The sequence below is a fragment of the Anopheles ziemanni genome, chromosome 2, assembly GCF_943734765.1.
Source record: "Anopheles ziemanni chromosome 2, idAnoZiCoDA_A2_x.2, whole genome shotgun sequence".
NCBI lineage: Eukaryota > Metazoa > Arthropoda > Insecta > Diptera > Culicidae > Anopheles > Anopheles ziemanni.
This window is the reverse complement of record NC_080705.1, coordinates 782,074-801,172: the sequence shown is the minus strand read 5'-3', so window position 1 is coordinate 801,172 and position 19,099 is coordinate 782,074. Positions and strand designations below refer to the sequence as shown.

The 19,099-nt window shown below is 45.8% G+C and overlaps 2 protein-coding genes and 1 long non-coding RNA gene across 3 annotated transcripts; all 3 read left to right on the top strand.

Annotated features, from left to right (window-relative positions):
- Positions 1 to 1,523: 1,523 nt before the first annotated feature.
- On the top strand, positions 1,524 to 10,246 carry LOC131282220 (uncharacterized). Its single transcript, XR_009188662.1, has 3 exons — positions 1,524 to 1,601; positions 3,244 to 3,527; positions 10,121 to 10,246. It is a non-coding gene; the product is annotated as an uncharacterized LOC131282220 (long non-coding RNA).
- Positions 10,247 to 10,566: 320 nt separating this feature from the next.
- LOC131294195 (MAP/microtubule affinity-regulating kinase 3) lies at positions 10,567 to 15,750 on the top strand. Its single transcript, XM_058322244.1, has 6 exons — positions 10,567 to 10,662; positions 12,397 to 12,496; positions 12,885 to 12,996; positions 13,079 to 13,235; positions 13,311 to 13,662; positions 13,734 to 15,750. The coding sequence occupies exons 3-6, from the start codon at positions 12,941 to 12,943 to the stop codon at positions 14,975 to 14,977; spliced, it is 1,809 nt and encodes a 602-aa protein (XP_058178227.1). The 5' UTR covers positions 10,567 to 10,662; positions 12,397 to 12,496; positions 12,885 to 12,940; the 3' UTR covers positions 14,978 to 15,750.
- A 629-nt stretch (positions 15,751 to 16,379) lies between these two features.
- On the top strand, positions 16,380 to 18,999 carry LOC131293803 (F-actin-capping protein subunit beta). Its single transcript, XM_058321864.1, has 3 exons — positions 16,380 to 17,021; positions 17,185 to 17,769; positions 18,274 to 18,999. The coding sequence occupies exons 1-3, from the start codon at positions 17,019 to 17,021 to the stop codon at positions 18,511 to 18,513; spliced, it is 828 nt and encodes a 275-aa protein (XP_058177847.1). The 5' UTR covers positions 16,380 to 17,018; the 3' UTR covers positions 18,514 to 18,999.
- The last annotated feature ends 100 nt before the right edge of the window (positions 19,000 to 19,099 follow it).

The window sequence follows — 19,099 nt, the reverse complement described above, 5'->3', positions numbered from 1 at the left end:
TGTTTGACTCAAACTGATCTCGAACAATAAAACACTCATATGCCCCACTCCACGGAATCCATTGGAAAAGAGGTCCGTATTCTCCAATTCAATTTGTTTTACTCCAAGCATGAATGACGAAACTCTCAAGCCCTGGATTTAATAGCCGAATGGCACGAAAGCGAAGCGTACAAACGTATGCATTCCTCTCGCATGCACACCATGCGAGGTAGCGATGTTATGCTCTTTGAAACAGCCTGCTCCATCGCAGCATAGCTTACTGTTATTTGCATTTCCGTTGCACTTCCGGGTGGCGCGTGCGGCCACGAACAAGAAACACAGTGTTGCCCCCACTGTGGAAAGTCGTTGTCCGAGCGACAATAATAAAGGCTTCACTATAAAACTACCCCGTGAAGCTTTACGCCAAGCACAGTTTAAGCCCGAGGCAACATTGGCATCACGTGTGCTAATGCGGTCTTGTTATCACCGCTTACATTCAACCTGTGCGGGTTGGTCAGCATAATCGGAACTTCCGAAAACGGTGGCAAGATGGAAAAGGCAACTAAAAATGTTCACACGTAATTTAACATGCATTGCATGAGAGTGGTGTTTTTGTCTCGCGTAGAGTTTTCATGTACGACCGAGTCAAATGCAGAAAAGTGGAATTTTTCATTTGCTCGGCTAGAGGAAGGTATGCCAGAACGGGTAGGAACCATTACGCTTTTTTACATGTCCACATGGGGTTAACATAGCATACAACTTGGCGCTAATTGAAAACACGTTGATAAACTCTAGGTTTGCAAACATGGCATGACCATGCTGTTTTGTTTGGATCCTAATCGTATATCGTGCAACGAATAATTGAGATCTCATCGCCAATTTCCTTCTACTCTGGCATAACTAGCGTATAAGCGTGCCTGGTTTTGGTTGAGATTGGAGCCTACAACCTCAGGGGTATATTCTAGTCCTCGTGCGATATTTTCGAACCGTTTTACGCACGTGGAAATCCGGAACCCCAATTATTTTCATCTGCACGTTGAAGCTATAAACAGCTTATTCCTTACAACACCTTGGAGATTTTTGATCAACATAGGTAAGGCCGGTTAGGGCATTACGTATTATTGAAGCATTTGTGATGTAATAAATCTAGTAAAACAACATATCAGTTGAAGTTCTACCAACAGTAAACAATATACAAACGATGATATGTAAATTACATCGTTTTTCTTGGCCTACTATTCTTCAACCTAGAAGTACTGCAATACTTTTCTTCCAGCTCAGGTCGATAAATCAGCAACCAAAGTTTTTTTTCATGTACAGTAGTTCAAATTTTTAGAACGAATTTACAGAAAGATTGATAGTAACGAGCATTTAATTTTTTGGTAAAGATAATTTAGTTTACATTTTTAAGAATTTATTTAAGAAAAACAAGATCTGTACATCTAGGGAGGTACAGCATTTATAAGGTAGTGTGTGTCGCATTGTGAACCCACGAAGCATAGATCGTGCCGCGGAAAAAGTCCGCGAGCCAGTTCAATTCGGTCGCCGGTCCGTATCGGACGGAATCATAATCAAGTCGCGGGGTAGGAAAAGTTTGTACGCGACGGTGCCGTTTTCGCAGGGTGGGTTTCAAAGCGCGGACCATCCGTTTTTCGGCGGGGACGGGTTGCTCGTGATTCGCTATTTTGTTTTCCTGCGTTTAACCGGAAATGGATGAAGATTTTCCTTTCATCTTGAAGTTTCATCTTGCTGCCGAACGAACAGAAAACGGTATCCATAGTGAGGGGAACATCTTTGCCGTGTGACGAAGATGCGATGGTGAACGCATCGGCCATGATAACGTGCATCGAAAAGACACCGCGCTCAAAATCTGGAACCCCGCAGATGCCAGATGTTAGTGCTGATAAGCGAGCAAACAACAATACTAAAAAGTGCACTGTGCCCTTAAAACCCCATCTAAACTCAGCAAAATTCCCAAACCAGTCTATGCGAGAAAAATATGTTTACTCTCCGGTTTTACCATGATACGTCTCTGTAATCTAATAGTTTCCTCGTTACATGGGGCATGATCTTCGATCGTCCGGGCTACTTCCTTCCAGCGTGCCGCTGTTGAGTGAAACCGGATGAGGACAGCAACCGACCACAAACAGCCCTTCATCTGAGATGCTCTCGTTTCCTTAATTTAATCCCGTATACTTTATTCATTTCTGTGCCCGATACCGCAGTTGGGAAAAAAGTAAATTAACACCGTCACCATCCCTTGTCATCTTGCTCCGCATCATTCGTCGGATAAACGCCCCGGAGCCCCCCCCGGCGGATTGTGCCCAATTTTTCTCACAATTTTATGTACTCTCCTCTTCCGTTCTCTCCGCCGCGTGTGATGCTCTTATCCTATCGTTTTCTCTCTCCCGCGTACTGTGGTGTTCGTGATTATTCTCAGTACATTACGTAGCCTGCGGCACGCATGATGATGACGTTCGATAACGAAAGTTGTTGTAAACTGCTTGAGAAGCAATTTTGTCAAACGTATCCGCAACCTCGTGGAACCTGTTTTTATTGAAGAAAACTCTGTGCCGCTTATCAATTTCACCTCCCTGTTCTTGACATACTCCCACTTCGTTTCCGGGCCGTGTAGAGTTTCAGCAAGCAGAGCACTTTCTTTGCACACAGTTTTATATCACCGGGCACATCTGTTTCAGTGGTGAAGCGTTGAATGCACTCTGTCCTCGTCGCGATACGATGCACCTGAGGGGGAGGGTTACAGCATCAGCCTCGAACGCTTTTCAATCTGTTGACCACCCAGTTTTCCCAGTTCATTTTGCCGTGTTGTGTTTTTAAAATGGCCTACTTTATTCGTCTGCATCTCGAGTGACACAATGTTTTAAATTTGTACACCTCAGTCGGCGATGGTGACTTTCGCTGTGCCATTCAGTGCATCAACACTGTGAACCTTATTATCTCTAGTAGTACGACTAAATGTGAATCCAAAACACCGCAGAAAGATTGAGTAAAAAATGGCATCCCAAAAATAGTGGAACGAATTGAACGGAATAAAGTAAATGTCCACCGAATGTACTATAACGACCTTGCGGACACGCTTGTTGGCTACACAAGGCGAGAGGCAGTAGCCGATTTTGTTGCTTCCCAAAGAGTGATACTGTTTTTGAAGGAAAACCCGTGCCCACTGTATTGTGCAAGGGTGTTTATGTGTGTGTGTGTATCGTTGTTGTTGATATAATTTATTTTTATTTTTTTATACCATAGTTCCCGACCAACAAAAAGTTGCTGATGCTGGTTGCCAAATTACAAGCGACACAGTTACGACAAAACGTCAGCGCCAGCTAGTGAACAGTGTTTTCCGCCGTGCACATTTCATCTCCTCCTAGTGTACTACCGTCGCGATTGTTGAGTCCGTGTTGGCGAAGAATAGTGTCCATTTACATGATCACATGATTTATATTCTGGGGGAAAAAAAGGAAGCTATTCGTATGAAAATGAAATAGAGTCAGTGTAGTGTTCTTTTGGTATACCATTAATTCGAAATGAAAGTAAGTAAAACGTAATCTTAAAATATTATACAAATTGACCGAGGTTGTGACGGGAAAAAAATATGCTACTATACCTTTACTATGTAAAAATAAAATGAAGTTCGCATGCGATAACTAATAAAAACCAATAGCTATCGTTCAAAACTATGTTATGCAATGATTGATTGGTCGACTAAAGTGATCGATATGGTGCATAATAGAACCGAATAATGTAAAACTAAATTTGAAAAAAATACCCTAACAAAATCGAGCTACTGTAGCATGTTTCACTTAGACATGTGCTTGTACCTGGTGTCACGCAAAACTCCGGCCGCTTTGGATCTTATCAGTGTAAAGTCATATTATTTGCCCTTTTTCCTGGCGCTCACTTTTGGCGTCTTATCGTGTACCATAGCATTGACGTTGCATGCTACTTCTCTAAAAAACCTTTGTCAAAAAACTACAAAAAAAAAAGCACCCCTACTGAACGTGCCGAAAAGTGAGTCAATCCTGGCAAAAAAATACAAAACGACTACTTCACTCCAGGATTCCACTACAAACGGCCTGTGCTCGGCGTCATGGCCTTTTTTTCATCACTTATTTATACAATAATCCACCACAATTTCTCCAGGGCCGAGAATGGTAGCATTTGTTTTAAATTATACAATTTGAATTCCCAATGTCTCATCCGTTATGCCGATGTTCAGTCCCCGTGGAGCGATGTACGCCATTACGGAACAATCTGTGAAATGTGGAATGTCTGGTTGGTAGGCAATGAAAGGAGGAAAAACTTTTAAAATCATAGCTTACTTTGTGACTTGAAATCTCATTGCGTAAGCTGTAGAAATTCATGGAAAAATATATATAAAAAAAACGACCAGCTGGCAACGGATTGTGGGTGGTACTGGAATGTTTGACTAACCATATGTTTTTACATCCGCCATGGGAACCACGTTCACGACCACTTGACGCTTCTGCCTCGGTATGTACATATTCCTGGGCACTCCAAGTTCCAGACCAGAAGCATCGAGGCTGCACTTGATTATTATTTACACTCGTGCCAGTATCGTGCCCCGCTCCCACCCCGCCCACTGCCGGTCTCCTGCGCTTCGTGCTACCGGGCCATTTTGTCAACCATATATAGAGTGAGCATGAACCGGGACCACGATGGGCCTTGACCACGCCAAGGTAATGGTCGCGACTCCCACGAGATCATGGTCGTTGGCTGATGGTTTTGGGGTTTTCTATTTTTTTTTTCTTTTCTGCGGTACTTTCACCCGGCACAGTTACAAGGTCAGGCCCTAAATTTTAATTAGTTTTTTAATCAATTTACTGACAAACATAACTTTCGGTGGAATTCAAGCGAATAGATTAAGCCTAGAGGTACGATTCAAATTCCGGAAACTTGAGGTTAATTTCCATTTCGACAGTCTGCTCCCGGTCGCCGATTTGTTCCGTGCAATCTGTTTTAAGTGCACAATCTTTGCTCAGATGCAACCGGATGGATGCGAACGATAATAATGATGATGGTGGTGCTATTGATAATGCAAATAATATAAGATTATTATGATAATTTCTAACTCGTAGGCTCGTAAGCAACATAAAGCTTGCTGATTGTTGTGCAAGGTCTGAGCAATTCCGCTCAAGTATCATTCAAACTCGAAGTGGAAAGAGCACACGCGAAACGAAGATTGTTTACTTGAATTTGAAAAAGAAGAACGGTACGTTTTATCATGGATTAGTTCCTCTAATCAGATCCATATTTCGGGATGGAAACCAATACTGACGTCCATAATGTTTTTCTTCTTAAATTTAATGGAAGTTATTCCCTTCGAAGCATGAGGCTTCTTCACTGCTCACGGTTTGTGTTAGCAAACACATCTTAATCTACTTTTTCCTCAATTGGTAGACAGTCCCTTGGCATGTTTGCATGTTTCAGAGATTGGTTTTCACTGCTTCGCCGTTGTGTCAACACACATGATCGCGCCGAGCACACGGATAAATTACCCTTTTCCATCTTGATGGTGCCGAATCCTCGGAGTGGATGTTCTATTTTGGTCGCCCCATAATATGCGAACCACTCTCTCCCACTTTCGATGAAACTTTTGCCTTATCCAATCGTGTATGCTTTCTAGTGCGGTTTGTTTGTTAGCTTCCGCAGCTTGAAGGGCTGAAAATATACCTGTTCCCGTATGAACTTTAGAGAGTGACATTATAATAACCAAAGTGCCACCTTCCGAAAGACGTTAGCGTTCGCTGCTCGATAGACACTATTTTTACCCTCGGTAATCGCAATATTTATATGTACGAAGAGAGACCTCAATTTTCTGTTTTATCATTTGATGCATGCTCTAAACTAGTTGGAAGAGTTGGAAACTATCATTTGTTGTGCAAACCTAACTTTCTCCCATGCAAAATAGCTAAATACTTCCCCAATGCAGCGAACGGTTGCACTTTACCGCGATCGATAAGAGACGTATCAGTTGATTGATAATTTATTGCTTACCTCCGCCTTCTCAGTGGCCCTTCGGCACGAGTCCGCGCTGTGAAAAGCACCGAATAGAAGATTACATCCGTCCTCCCGAACTGGCCTCGGTACGATTGCACTCCAGCCCTAGACGGCCATGCTCAATTGCCCTCTGCGCTGGCGGATGAATGGGAAGGGGACAGGAAAATGGGGCCGCCCGGCACGCGAATGATAAGACTTGCTGCCTTTTAATTCAATTGTACCAACAACGTCTCAATTTGCTGACATTGAGATCCATGCCCGGGCCCGTTTCGGAAAGTGAAGAAATTGATGCTGACGACGAAACAACCCCAAGTCACGAAGTGGAGCAACGCAGAGCTCCAATTCTGGAGTAGTAGAGCAACGTTGTTGAGAATTTTTATTCAAATATTCCATCACAATCGATAAACGAATGAGAACGAATGTTGCAGGCCCCACAAGAACGTGCGAACGTGGTCCTGTCTTCCGGGCCAAGCAGGAAACGGCTCGTGTCTAATGAAAAACAAATGACCTCCGGACCGGGACCTGCTCCTACTGGCCGGCCGCTATTGACCGGGGCACGTACGGCTTCCGGTGTTATGTCCACACTCGTAAATCTTGATTCCGGACCTGACACATCACGCATCGTCGGCGGCTTTCACATCTTCTTATCTGCGTCGCTTGTCACTTACCTCCGCGACCTTCATTCGCCGGATAGATAGTGTCCCAAATGTGAATTTTAACTTCAAGGCATGCTTTGCTTTTCAATCGTCCAACTGACGGGCTTGGACTTCGGCATCAACCCGCTTTTTGATGTATGTATATGCATTTCTAAGATAAGATATGTTCCGTCGCACTTATCAAACGCAAACCTCCGGCCTCGGAGAAGGCAACGGTTGCAAAACTGTTTTATGCAACCAATTTCGGAAGCTATTTTCAACCCGTGTGATATCACCACCGGGTCATCTAATGCCAAATTAAAATTCCAAAGCCTACTCATTAAAAAAGAATTCCTCAAGAGAGTTCGACCCCGGGACACCAGGTGGGCTCCATTCCCGTTGGGCACTTTATTTGACATTGACATTGTTGCGATCAACAAGAGGACGGTTGCGGAAACGTATGCTGGACTTAAGTCAGAAGCTCAGCGAGTTGGACTCCAGATCAACACGTCAAAGACAAAATACATGCAAGGATTAGGGTCTAGGGATAACACCCCAGATACCTTTCCCGGCATCACCTTGGATAACGACACTCTGGAGGAGGTGGGTTCCTTCGTATACCTTGGATCCCAAGTCACATGTGACTCGGACACATCCTTGGAAATTCGGAGGCGCATCCTCGCTGGAAATCGCACCTTCTGTAGTCTACGTAAGTGGCTGCGATCTGGTCGTGTCTCCAGGCGAACAAAATTGACGCTCTACCGGACTCTAATAAGGCCCGTTGTGCTCTACGGACATGAGACATGGACCTTACTGGAAGGCGATCTGCGCGCACTTGGCGTTTTTGAACGCAAGGTGCTACGTTCGATCTTCGGAGGGGTGCGGGACGCGAACGGCGCTTGGAGAAGGCGGTGGAATGATGAGCTGTACGAGCTGCTAGGTGATCCCCCAATTGGTGTCCTGGTGAAAATCGGGAGACTAAGATGGCTGGGACATATAGCGAGGAGGCCTGCTAGCTATCCAGCCAGGGAGGTCATCGAAAAGGACCCAATCGGCACGCGGAGGAGAGGGGCGCAGCGAGTACGATGGCTTGACCAGGTCGAGGCAGACTTGCGGAGGATCGGTGTTTCGAGTTGGAGATCTGCAGCACAGGACCGGGCGTTATGGCGCAACATTTTGTTCACGGCACGAGTCGACCGACGGCTCTAGTCCGTTATATGTATGTACTTTATTGCTTCGGGTTTGTGCGGGTGCAACCTGACCTTCTTCCGAACATAGCCAGGTGCTTCGAAGCCTCCTCGAAGGTGTCGTCGAACGGCGGAAGACAAAACCGAAAAACAAGCCCCAAGTCCCAAAGCGAATAGAGGCCACAACCAAACGGTTTCCTGCGGCCCGTACGCCAAATATCGATTTCGAATAAAACAGATTTTATATACAAAGCCCTCCACAGCCCGCTCCAGAACATGCTGTTCCATTGGAAGCTTCTAAACCAGCGGGCATTTTTTTTTCTTACTACAAAACAAAGTCGCAAAATCTTTAGTTTAAAATGTTGTTGAAATCGTCATAGAATATTGGGGACTATTTACTTTAGCTTAGTTTTACTAAAAATTTTTCACCGGTAACGGTTTTGAAAAGGGAAATGGTATTTTCAAAAATTCATTGCTACTATTTTTGATGCAGGAGAAAAGAAGAGTCTTAGCTAAAAAGTACTCAACGATGCACACTCTTAGACACACATACAAACACCCATACACACATCTACACGCAGACACACAAAAAATACACTTTTTCGACAACCTACGGCTCTATTCAAGGATGGAAAACTTCATGAAATTCAAACGAGCGCCCGAAGCGGCTTGCCTTTGCCAGAGTGCTGAACTCGCACTTAACCTTGAACCTTCGGTTGGCAGGATGTTTTTTTCTCGGGGGGCGCCATCAGAGCCATCTCGTTCTACTACTCTCCGATACTCGGGAAATGAAAGCCCGACTGGTCGACTGTTTGCACCGAATGAGGACCGGGTGTCCCATTTTCTGATCAATCCTGTGAGCGTGTAACGAAATACCACCGGGAAGGTATCCATTTTCCCACCATCATAAACGAGAGTAATTTGTGGATGTTTTTCCTTGGCCGGTTTTCCGCCGGCTCTGTTGCCGAGCTCTGTTTGCACAAGTGGATACTCCAGGTCCACGGTGGGTGTGGACCGGGAAAACCCGAGAACTATGAACTCGTTTCGTTGGCGATTCGCGGTAGGTTGCATTCGGAGCGAATCAATAAAAATGTGAAATTATTTAGCATCCCATTCTGTTGTGGGGTGGAAGCATGATAATTGGCATGCGACCTCATGCCGAAAGCAGAGGAATCCTTGCGTGGCGGGAAATATTCACGAGGAGGTCGGAATTGTTTACGCCCCCCTTAACCGAACCTAATGCCCCAGGAGTTAGTGATAATCCATCATTTCCTGTCCCTCCTGCTTGGTGGTGGGCGGAAGTAAGACATTTCCTCTTCGCATCGCGCATTCCGGTACAGGGAACAAAGCCAGCTCTCACCTTCGGCCGAGCTTCGCGTCTGTTTGATCCATTGATGGACTATCGTACTTCACTTTGCAGTTTCTTTTCGTTTGATCGATTAAAACTCGATTGCCAAAAGCGCGGAGGGAAACTCGGGGAGGACTTCATTTGGACAACACGCAAACAACACTATGATCTTTTTCTCTCTGTTGGTAGCCGGATGGGGAGGGTGTGGAGGGTTCTGAATTTATGAACTACGAACCATCAGCTCCGGGCTAAGAAGCAGCCGTTGAAAAGAGCGATAACAGCGTCACTAATCGTCACACGTTCCGGACGCCCGCGACGAAGTAGTTTGAATTAACACCTTCCACTTTGCAAACCCCGCGGTCGTTTGGCGTTGGCTATTTTTATACCACTAGCTGGCCAAATATTGATATCAGCACCGGCAACGGATCCAGGCGATGGTGCATGAATTGATGCTAATGCTGTTTCCATCCCCGTCCGTGTGCGTTTGCTTGGTGTGTTTGCTTGTTCACGCCTCACGCGGATCGCAAAGTCAACCGCCGTTCCAGAATGTCTTGCGCGCTCTAACCGGCCACGCAAACATTTCCAAATCCCCTCCGTCCCTCCCTGGTAGGCCGTAGAACTCGTGGCTTGTGGAAACAAACAGTTGTGATATTTATAAAACACTTTAATTGATTTAGCCATTTATCACCAGGCAAATGTGGCACGATTTTCGTTCGCTAATTCCTAATCCCGTCCTGTTCCCCGAGAGGTGATTGTACTGGGGCGTTCTGGGACGGTTGCTGCATCCTTTAACTCCTTAAGTTTCAGGGAGTCTTAGAGTCACCGTTCAAACGTTTGCGAAAAATTGATCTAATAATAAAAAAATATACAACAAAGTGTCCTTTATGGCTTCACCATCTAATAAGATTTTTTTTCCATTTTTAAAATATTCTTAGGTTTATCAATACCAAGGATAACGTACCAACGCGAAAATTGGCGAAATTTTAAAGTCAAATTTTCAATCATGATAAACAGACCACTTACGATCGTCCCGCTCAGCAGAAACCTGCCTCAATAAAAAAATGTATAAGTAAGTATAAGCAGAAGGTTCGCCCGCATCTTAAACCCAAAATAAGGTCGTTATGTCGTTTCCTCGGTTTGTTATTCGCCCAACCCAACCGTGATTTTGTCCGAAAATTGGTATAATGAGCCCCAAAATGCTATTCATCCGAATGAAATATCGTTTTCTTCGCCTGCTCAAATATTTATCCTCCACTTAATTATTAGACAATCGCTTTGGGTCAACCGGTGGGGGGAGACTTTGAGTAAATACTTTTAGTATAATGTGTTTCTTCCCATTCTTCTCGTCTCTTTTTTCTTGTGTATCGTTTTCACAGTGGAACAAGGCATCCTTACATCAGCTGTACCGACGCCAAAAACTCCAATCTACCAGCGCTACACGACCGCCCTCCAGAATGACCCCCGGTGTTCGCAAGAGGTAACTTCCAGCCCTTCGGTTCCTATGCATTTCTCCACTCCCCCACCTCCGGTAGCCTGCCACGCGCCCATTTCTATTAGTTACAACATACATCCATCAATCACTTACGCGCCCGCCTCCGTGTCCACCTCCCCACGGGGGGGTGGTGATTATTAATTTTCAAACAAAGCGCCACTAGCTGACAACTCCTTGCCACAACCACCCCCCGCACAATGGCAGACAATGGAATTTGCCAACACACACCGTGCATCACAGGAAGGTGACTCCGGGTGTCCACTTTACCCGGGGGAATGCCAGAAGCCAAAGCGAGGAGCGGTGGGGGGGCTTTCTTATCAGATCAAATAATGTCTAACGAGTCACTTCCGCCGTCAAGTCGCTCCCTGGCGGGGGTGCGGTGGGCTGGGAAGTGGAGCATAAAGGATGTATTTCCACATGATGGCCTCACAGACCTCCTCCTCCGTCCTCCGTTTGTCGCCAGCCCCTCGCGGCGGGACTGCAATGCGTAATCTCCGTAAGTGAGCGCGCCAATCGTAACACTTTACTTTCACCACCTAATCTATTACGACTACCACGCGGGTGGAACAAGAGGAAGAGGAGAGGCCTGAGGGTAGGCAAAGAACGTGCCCGATGTTTACTACCTTTTTGACACTGCGTCACGACGAACGTATCACGTGGAGTTTTGAAGTAGCGTGTGTTTCGCATGAGAGTTTGGAATATTTTAGAAGTCCATGTTTTTGCATATGCTCGGACCTGGGGAGCTTAAGCTCAAAAATACATGCTCCGCTATAAAAGGAAAAATTATTTTCCTCAGTACAATGTTTGGCACATACACATACTTCCTTTCCTTGCTTCTTTTTACTTGAATTCACACCAAACCATATCGATTTTGGCGCTTAATGTAATCAAAATCTAAGGGAAACTCATTAAATTATAAGCAATAAACATCGTAAAACCGGCGACTTTTATACACCATCCATGGAAAAGCCAAGTCAAGGACACCCGGCATGACTCCTGTTAAAAGACCTCGGTAGGTTGCTGACTTCGCGTTGGCCGGAATTGCTGTTGCCACCTTACTTTTCTTCTACCATTCCGATTTGTCCTGTTCTGTGTTAGGCCCCACCTCGAGAAATGTAGTTTCCAAATAATTTGTATGCAAGTGAAAATGAAAAAAATATTTACTTGCTCATTTGTTTAATTACTACTCGCCTTTGGGGGTTTTGGTGGAAAAAGGAATTGATTTTCCACTTCCACTTGCCATAGAATCCTTTTTCGGTTGCGCAGCAAAAAAAAACTGGGAACCAAGTTCTAGTAATTCGAGGTCATTAACGTTATTTCCTGTTGAGCCACAGATTATGCCTAATTACGGTGGTGTTCAAAGGAATCAATTAACGAAAGGATTATCAACATGAAAACATTCAATATCTCTGTTCGATAGAAATCACAAACACACGCCATATTCATCCATCAACTTGCGCTTGGTAAAGGATACGCACCGTTTCATCAATCACCCGCCGATAAGTGGCCCCATCGAGCCTCACTGACCCTACAACCTCCATCCGGCCCGGATGTGTATTAATGTTGATTAAAAATTTACCTTCTTTCCACCGTCTAATTATCCTGCGTCCTGGCGATCGGCCCCGGCCGGACCACCGTCCCTGTTCTGCATAATGCTTCCTTGTTGTACCCGATCCATCACCGCAACGCCAACCCTCCACCGACACCACCGGACATTAGGTAGCCCTCGGAAGGCGCATCGGGCTGTACCGGTTCTGTGGCGATATCGGACGGGGCAACTTCTCGCGTGTCAAACTCGCTGTTCATCAATTAACCAAAGGTGATTATTTCATTTGTAGTTTCTCCCTACCCGGCGTTCCTCCAACAGGGGGAATGCGATCTCCGTTGCACGCGCTTTTCGCGCCTTACGTAAAAGGAACCCGGCAAAAAGCTAGCCCTAACGACCATCGTTAACCCGATCGCAAGGCGGCCCAAGGAGGAGGGTGCCATAATTGTGATTTAACATGAAACGTACGACAGAGCCTCGGTCATGCTATCGCGCCGTGTTGTCGTTTTCCTATTTCGTTTACTCTACTTTTTGTATCATGTTGTCTTCTGTCTTATCTACTCCTGCTGCTGCTGTTTATCCGGAACATGTCTTAATCTGGATGAATCCAATTTCAAAATGCCACCGCCACGTGCTGCCCGATGGGTTTGCAAAACGGCAGATAAAGTCGCCATCAAGGTAGTGGACACCAGTCGCCTCGATGCAAAGGCACTTCGCATGCTGTCGCGTGAGGTAAGCACCCTCGAGTGTGTTTATCATCCTTTTATACTAAGGTCAGTATGCAACCCGCCGGGATTCTTTCCCTCCCTCGGCCTCTCATGCGAACTACTAATCGTCTTTCTTCTCCGCTTGCAGACTGTTCGAAGTGATAGAAACATTGGGAAAGATACACCTCATCAGCGAATGGGTGCAAGGCGGAGAGCTGTACAATCGCATCACGGACGTCGGTCCGCTCAAGGAACCGCATGCCGCGTTGCTTTTCCAACAACTTTTACTGGCTGTGAAACATCTGGTAGGTAACAAGTGAGCCCCTTCTAGCACCTTGTTAGAACATACTAATACTCCTATTCCTTCCTGTCTTCCGTAGCATAGTTTAGGTTTTGTGCATCGTGATATAAAGGCAGAAAATGTACTGCTCGTTAGCGAAGAACGTATCAAACTGGCCGACTTTGGCTTCAGTACGCAGCTCGTCAACGGTCCCTGGCAGCATCTGGACACCTTCTGCGGGTCACCGCCATATGCCGCCCCGGAACTGTTCAGCGATGACCATTACATCGGCGGCCCGGTGGACATTTGGGCACTCGGGATCTTGCTCTACTTCATGCTCGAGGGTTGCATGCCATTCAAGGCACCGACCGTACCCTTGCTGAGGACGGCGGTACTGAAAGGAGAATTTGTCATCTCCACCAGCCTGAGTGTGCCGTGTTGTCGTGTCATTCGTAAGTAACGCACGGCTCATCTCAACTACGCCGTGATGATGATGTTCCGTCATTTTTATTGTCCTTTCTAGAACGCATTCTAGTGCATACACCATCGCGTAGGCCTACGATCGAGCAACTGTTGGACTGCCAATGGTTCCGATACGCCCAAGAGCATGCCACACAACTGGCAAGGGGCGGTCCACAAGCAATCTCACAACACACCACCGCGCAAACCGGCAAATCTAACCATGTTCCTAGAAGAAGGAAAGGGCTCTTCTGGTTCCTGCCTACGCCTCGCGAACGCCTATCCTCGACTGAGTCGAATGCATCTAGTCGTGATATCAGTAGTGCTGCCAAAAACAATCAGCTAGATCATTTCCATAACCACCATCATCATCATCAACACCACCATCATCAGAGTCAGCCAACAACGTCAACCTCTACAAAATCATCTGCCTCACGTGACGAGCGTCTGGCAAATCCGGAGATTCCCAATCTACGGACGATTGCGTGCAGCACCAAGCGTGCCACCAGTGTATTGGAGGAGAACTTTTTGCACCCGTTCAAGACGGCGGCGGATTCTGTTCAAGATGGAATAACCACGATCGTGGTCGATCGACCTCCGAACCACCATGCTCATAATATCAAAGATCTATCGAACGATGTGTCAAATAATAATATTATTAACAATAACTCAAGCAACAGCGAAAACTATAATAATAATATGCCTGGCAATGGCACCGAGCCACCCGGTTCGGTAGCGGCGGCCAATGGCACCAACAGAGAGAGTGCCGGAAGTCAGGAGCGCAAAGCAAGGCGTTTCTCCTTCGGGCGTACGTTGAAAAAACGTATCGGTCCGATGGAACTGGTAACGACGGAAAGCCTTGGCGGAGGACCGGACGGATCGCAGCGAGTGGATCTGCGTGAGAAGCTACACCGTACAATCGACGACGAACATGGCCGGTTCGTGATGTATCCGACCGTTGCGGTGTCCTCCGAAGGTAATCGGCACCTGCATTCGCTCGAAACGGAAACGCGACGACTGATGAAAGCCCTCGGGATCAATGGAGAGATGATAGCGCGTGCGGTCGTAAACGGACCGCGCAGTGATATTATCGGTGTGTACCGCATCATCATGCACCGACTGCAACGGGAACAGGCGCGGTCACGACTAGCGGCCACGAACGGAGGAGCGTACGAGTTTCTCGAACTGAAGTCAATCAATCCTTCCGGGAGTGCCGGGCGTTGGCCGAATGGTGACACAGGACGCAGCACTGCCAACAGTCGCCGACATATCGACCAGAATCGCGGTCGGATCTGTGCCATCCTTTAGAGACCGACCTAGTAGATGGTGGCCTCCCATGCTCATCCGGCGCAGGTTACCGACTAACGTGATATCTTCTTCGGGTTAAGTGGATCCACTATCCATCTAATGTGCTACCTAGCCAACTAGTCTTGCAACGTACCATTTCCAGAGCGAATGCCGCAAATGCGGATGTGAACCTTATTGACGTATCACTAGTAATGCACTACAGTAGACCACAAAGCTTGGAGAGCTGAATTTATATACTAAACGAAAACAAACTGTTGTTGACCGTTAGTCAGATAGTTTTAGTGTTTGCTTTGTATAACACATTTATCTATTTAGTGATTGATAGATGGTTTTGTTGTGAAAGGAAATCTAGCCGAACTATTTTAGCGAACCAAATCAAAAATCCTGTAAGGACTTGTAGTTTTATAACCAATCGATGTAAACTCATTCGATACCGGCATTTTCGAAGTATCGAAATTCGTGAACATGTCTAGCTTTAATCTATTTATTTTTTGCAAGCAATCACAACCCTAGCAGAAAAATCTCTGAACGGGTTGAGCTGAGTAGTTCAACGTTTCATGTAAACGAAAAAGACATTCATCGTTCCAAAAAAAAATTTAAAATACGGGTCCACATAGATCCGTAGTATTAGGTACGTTACGTTTTCACTTGATGTCTATTCTATTTTATTTCTACAAAAGATTAAATCATAACCCTAGCAAGAGGTAACAGCAATTGCAGAGAGGATAGATAAACCCGAGACAAATATACATCTACATACATAAAAGCATCGACACGATTGTTTCTTTTCTTCTATTGTTAAAGAATAGCTCTTAAGTATCACAAAGTTTTCGACCACGTGGTGTGAGAAACGAAGTGCACGTGTTCCCAAAAAAAGGATCAGTCCCCATAAACTTTTCCCAAAAGTCTGATTTGTATCACCGTCCAAAAGACCACACAACAAATGTGAAATTATTTCCAACCAGGTCGTTATTTGTATATTATATCATATTTGTATTAGATAAGGTCTACCAAATGGAAGCTTTGTTCACCGAATGTTGTAAGTTTGTTCCGAAACCAAGTAGCTTTGAAGTACAACAAATCCTGGTTTTGCCCAACGTCAGTAAGGCACATCAAGGTTGAGCAACCAGCAAACAGTTGTCAAATTTCGGTTTCGTCAAACATATTTTACAGCCCATATTGGGGATATTTTTGAATAAGTTTCAGCTTACTACAACGAAACATATGTTTAAAAAGTATTCTTGTTCCAGTGTTATCAATAGGAAAAGTTTTTGTGCATACAAATTTTGAGTTTGACAGTAAGTTTTGAAAACCTACTTCTTCATCATAACGGGACCGCTTATGACTGGACCTTGTATCCAGCGATCTTGAGTGTGAGGAAGAGTAGAGAGAAAAGTACGTATTTTGCAGAAACGCAAGAAAAACGGCCTGTACACTCGGTGAAACGTTTTCTTGCGCGTTTCCAAGTCAAAACCGAACCGCATTTATCGCGAAAAGAAACGAGGACAGGTTAGTTGAGCCAGTTTGGAACGAAAAATCTGACAACGACAAAACGGGGCGAATGATAATCGCGTAGTCGTCGTTGTGGTCTTCGTGGTCATTAGTCACGTCAAAATATTTCTTTATTTTCCTTTTTCCTTTATCGTGGCTCTGGTATATTATCGGGCTCAGTGACATAGAGCACAGGCGGAAGCGAAGTACTACAACTAGAAAATACGCTGGTGTCGTAAAGCAATAGCGGCAACAAACGATCGGCGGAAAACGTAGTGCAAATAAACGAGCCCAGCGGGATCCTTTGCGAGTGTTGACACATCGTACACACATTCCCACCGTCGAGCAGACCGTCGTAAATAGCTTGCACTTGCTGCACCACAACTTTTATTAGATCGTACCTGTACTCGAGTTCTATTGCGTACCTCTGCGTTTGTGTTTGTGTGATTGTTGGTGTGAAAGTGCGTGTGTGTTTGTGTGAGCCTGCTTGTGTGTACTTGGCTAATCATCATCTCGGCAGAGTCTGTGATACGGAAGTGACGCATACAGTATGGTGAGTAAGGGCGCAGGGTGGGGCGCAATCGCGAATGGAGGGTAAGCGAATCTCGGATAGATATCGAAACAGCTCCAAAATCCAAAACCCACTCGATCTTGCCATTCGATAATGTGTTTGTCTAATTTCTGTATTTTCCAATTGGAACTCCCATTTTCCGTAGACGGAACAACAAATGGATTGCGCGCTGGATCTGATGCGGCGCCTTCCTCCTCAACAGATCGAAAAGAATTTGATCGATCTGATCGACCTGGCGCCAGCCCTGTGCGAGGACCTGCTAACATCCGTCGATCAGCCGTTGAAAATCGCAAAGGATAAGGAAACGGGAAAGGATTACTTGCTGTGCGATTACAATCGCGACGGTGACTCGTACCGCTCGCCTTGGTCCAACACCTACGACCCCCCGTTGGAGGATGGTTCGATGCCATCGGAGCGGCTGCGCAAGCTGGAGGTCGAAGCCAACCTCGCCTTCGACCAGTACCGGGAGATGTATTACGAGGGAGGGGTATCGTCGGCTTACCTGTGGGATCTAGATCACGGTTTCGCCGGTGTAATTCTGATCAAAAAGGCTGGCGAGGGCACCCAGAAAACGAAGGGTTGCTGGGACTCGATTCATGTGGTTGAGGTACAGGAAAAGAGTTCGGGTCGAACGGCTCACTACAAGCTAACATCTACCGCCATGCTGTGGCTCCAGACAAACAAACAGGGATCCGGAACGATCAACCTGGGAGGAAGCCTTACCAGACAGGTAGGTGATCAAACTGTTGAACCGATTGGAGGCGGGGTGTATGTGCGTGGTGGAAGATGTGACGCACTGTTTTGCCCTCGTTTTATCGGCGCTTGTGACGATCGCAATAGGATAATTTTAAACCGTACCATCCCCGTGTGAATGAACTCGGTACAAGATAGGTTTCTTACAACGCAGCCAATCAGCAATTAATTCGACGAATCATTGCGGGCTTCTGGTGCACGAAACGTCGGTAGTTTTCTTGTGGCGAAGCTGGGCCACAAACGAAGCAACACAGTTTCTGCTGTTGTCGTATCGCTCATACGAACTCTGTTGTTTATTCATTAAGCGTGATCGTGATCGCTTTCACTTTGGTGGATTTTAATTACCCAGGTTAGGATTTATACATTTTTCATGCTTGTGCAATATCATAGGAAAGGAAAACAACAGCAGTTGATATACGGTAGTGTTGTATGCTTTGAAGGAATCGATATTTGACGGCAATACTTTATTGTTTCGTTTCAGATTGAGCAAGATGCTCCTGTGAGCGAATCCAGTCCGCATATTGCCAACATCGGGCGAATCGTCGAAGATATGGAGAATAAGATAAGAAATACGCTGAACGAGATTTACTTCGGCAAAACGAAGGACATCGTCAATGGGCTGCGGAGTATTCAATCGCTGGCCGATACGAACCAACAGGCCACGCTGAAGAAAGATTTGGCAGCTGCACTATTGCGGCGAACTGGCAAAAGCGAGAACTGAGCTGTTAAATCGTGTTATTCTCCGCCCGCTACTCTACCAGCAGCACACCATCACCATCGGCCGACACCATCATCGCCTTCATCGAATCATCGGCATCGTAACATTTTATGTTTTTTCTTGCGCATATTAGTACTCCATCGAAACACGAAATCACATCTTTTTTTAGGTAGCCAGATATAACAAGAAGTTAGTTCCGAGTAATAACCAGCTATAAGGAATAACCGTGTACGTTACAGCGTTTGATGCTTTCATTACCATGTTTGTTTGCAGCACAGCAGAACATCGCCCCATGAAACAGTATTGTTGCTCACCAGCCTAGTTCAATTCATTGGTCGCACAATATTCGTCAAGTGCCCAGCTCAACTGACAGGAATAATTCAGAATATAAAAAGGGTTGGCTGCGTGCATACATACTACCACCGTCGGTAATTGGAAAAGCTAAAGCTGGCAAATATCGATTGAAACGGTCCGGCCGTGCAGCGATTTATCTTTTACCTTTCCCGGCGGAGCTCTGGCCTTTATCCTTTATGCGTTATTCTGACCAATCGCTTGCTTCGATCCATATACTCCTTACGTTACAAATGTA

Bases quoted from the DNA above. Each gene is read 5' to 3' on its own strand.
- LOC131293803 (XM_058321864.1), top strand. The intron at 17,770-18,273 runs GTAGGTGATCAA...GTTTCGTTTCAG, and splicing joins GAGGAAGCCTTACCAGACAG to ATTGAGCAAGATGCTCCTGT.
- LOC131294195 (XM_058322244.1), top strand. From the start codon at position 12,941: ATGCTGTCGCGTGAGGTAAGCACCCTCGAGTGTGTTTATCATCCTTTT. The intron at 13,236-13,310 runs GTAGGTAACAAG...TGTCTTCCGTAG, and splicing joins TACTGGCTGTGAAACATCTG to CATAGTTTAGGTTTTGTGCA. The intron at 13,663-13,733 runs GTAAGTAACGCA...TGTCCTTTCTAG, and splicing joins GCCGTGTTGTCGTGTCATTC to AACGCATTCTAGTGCATACA.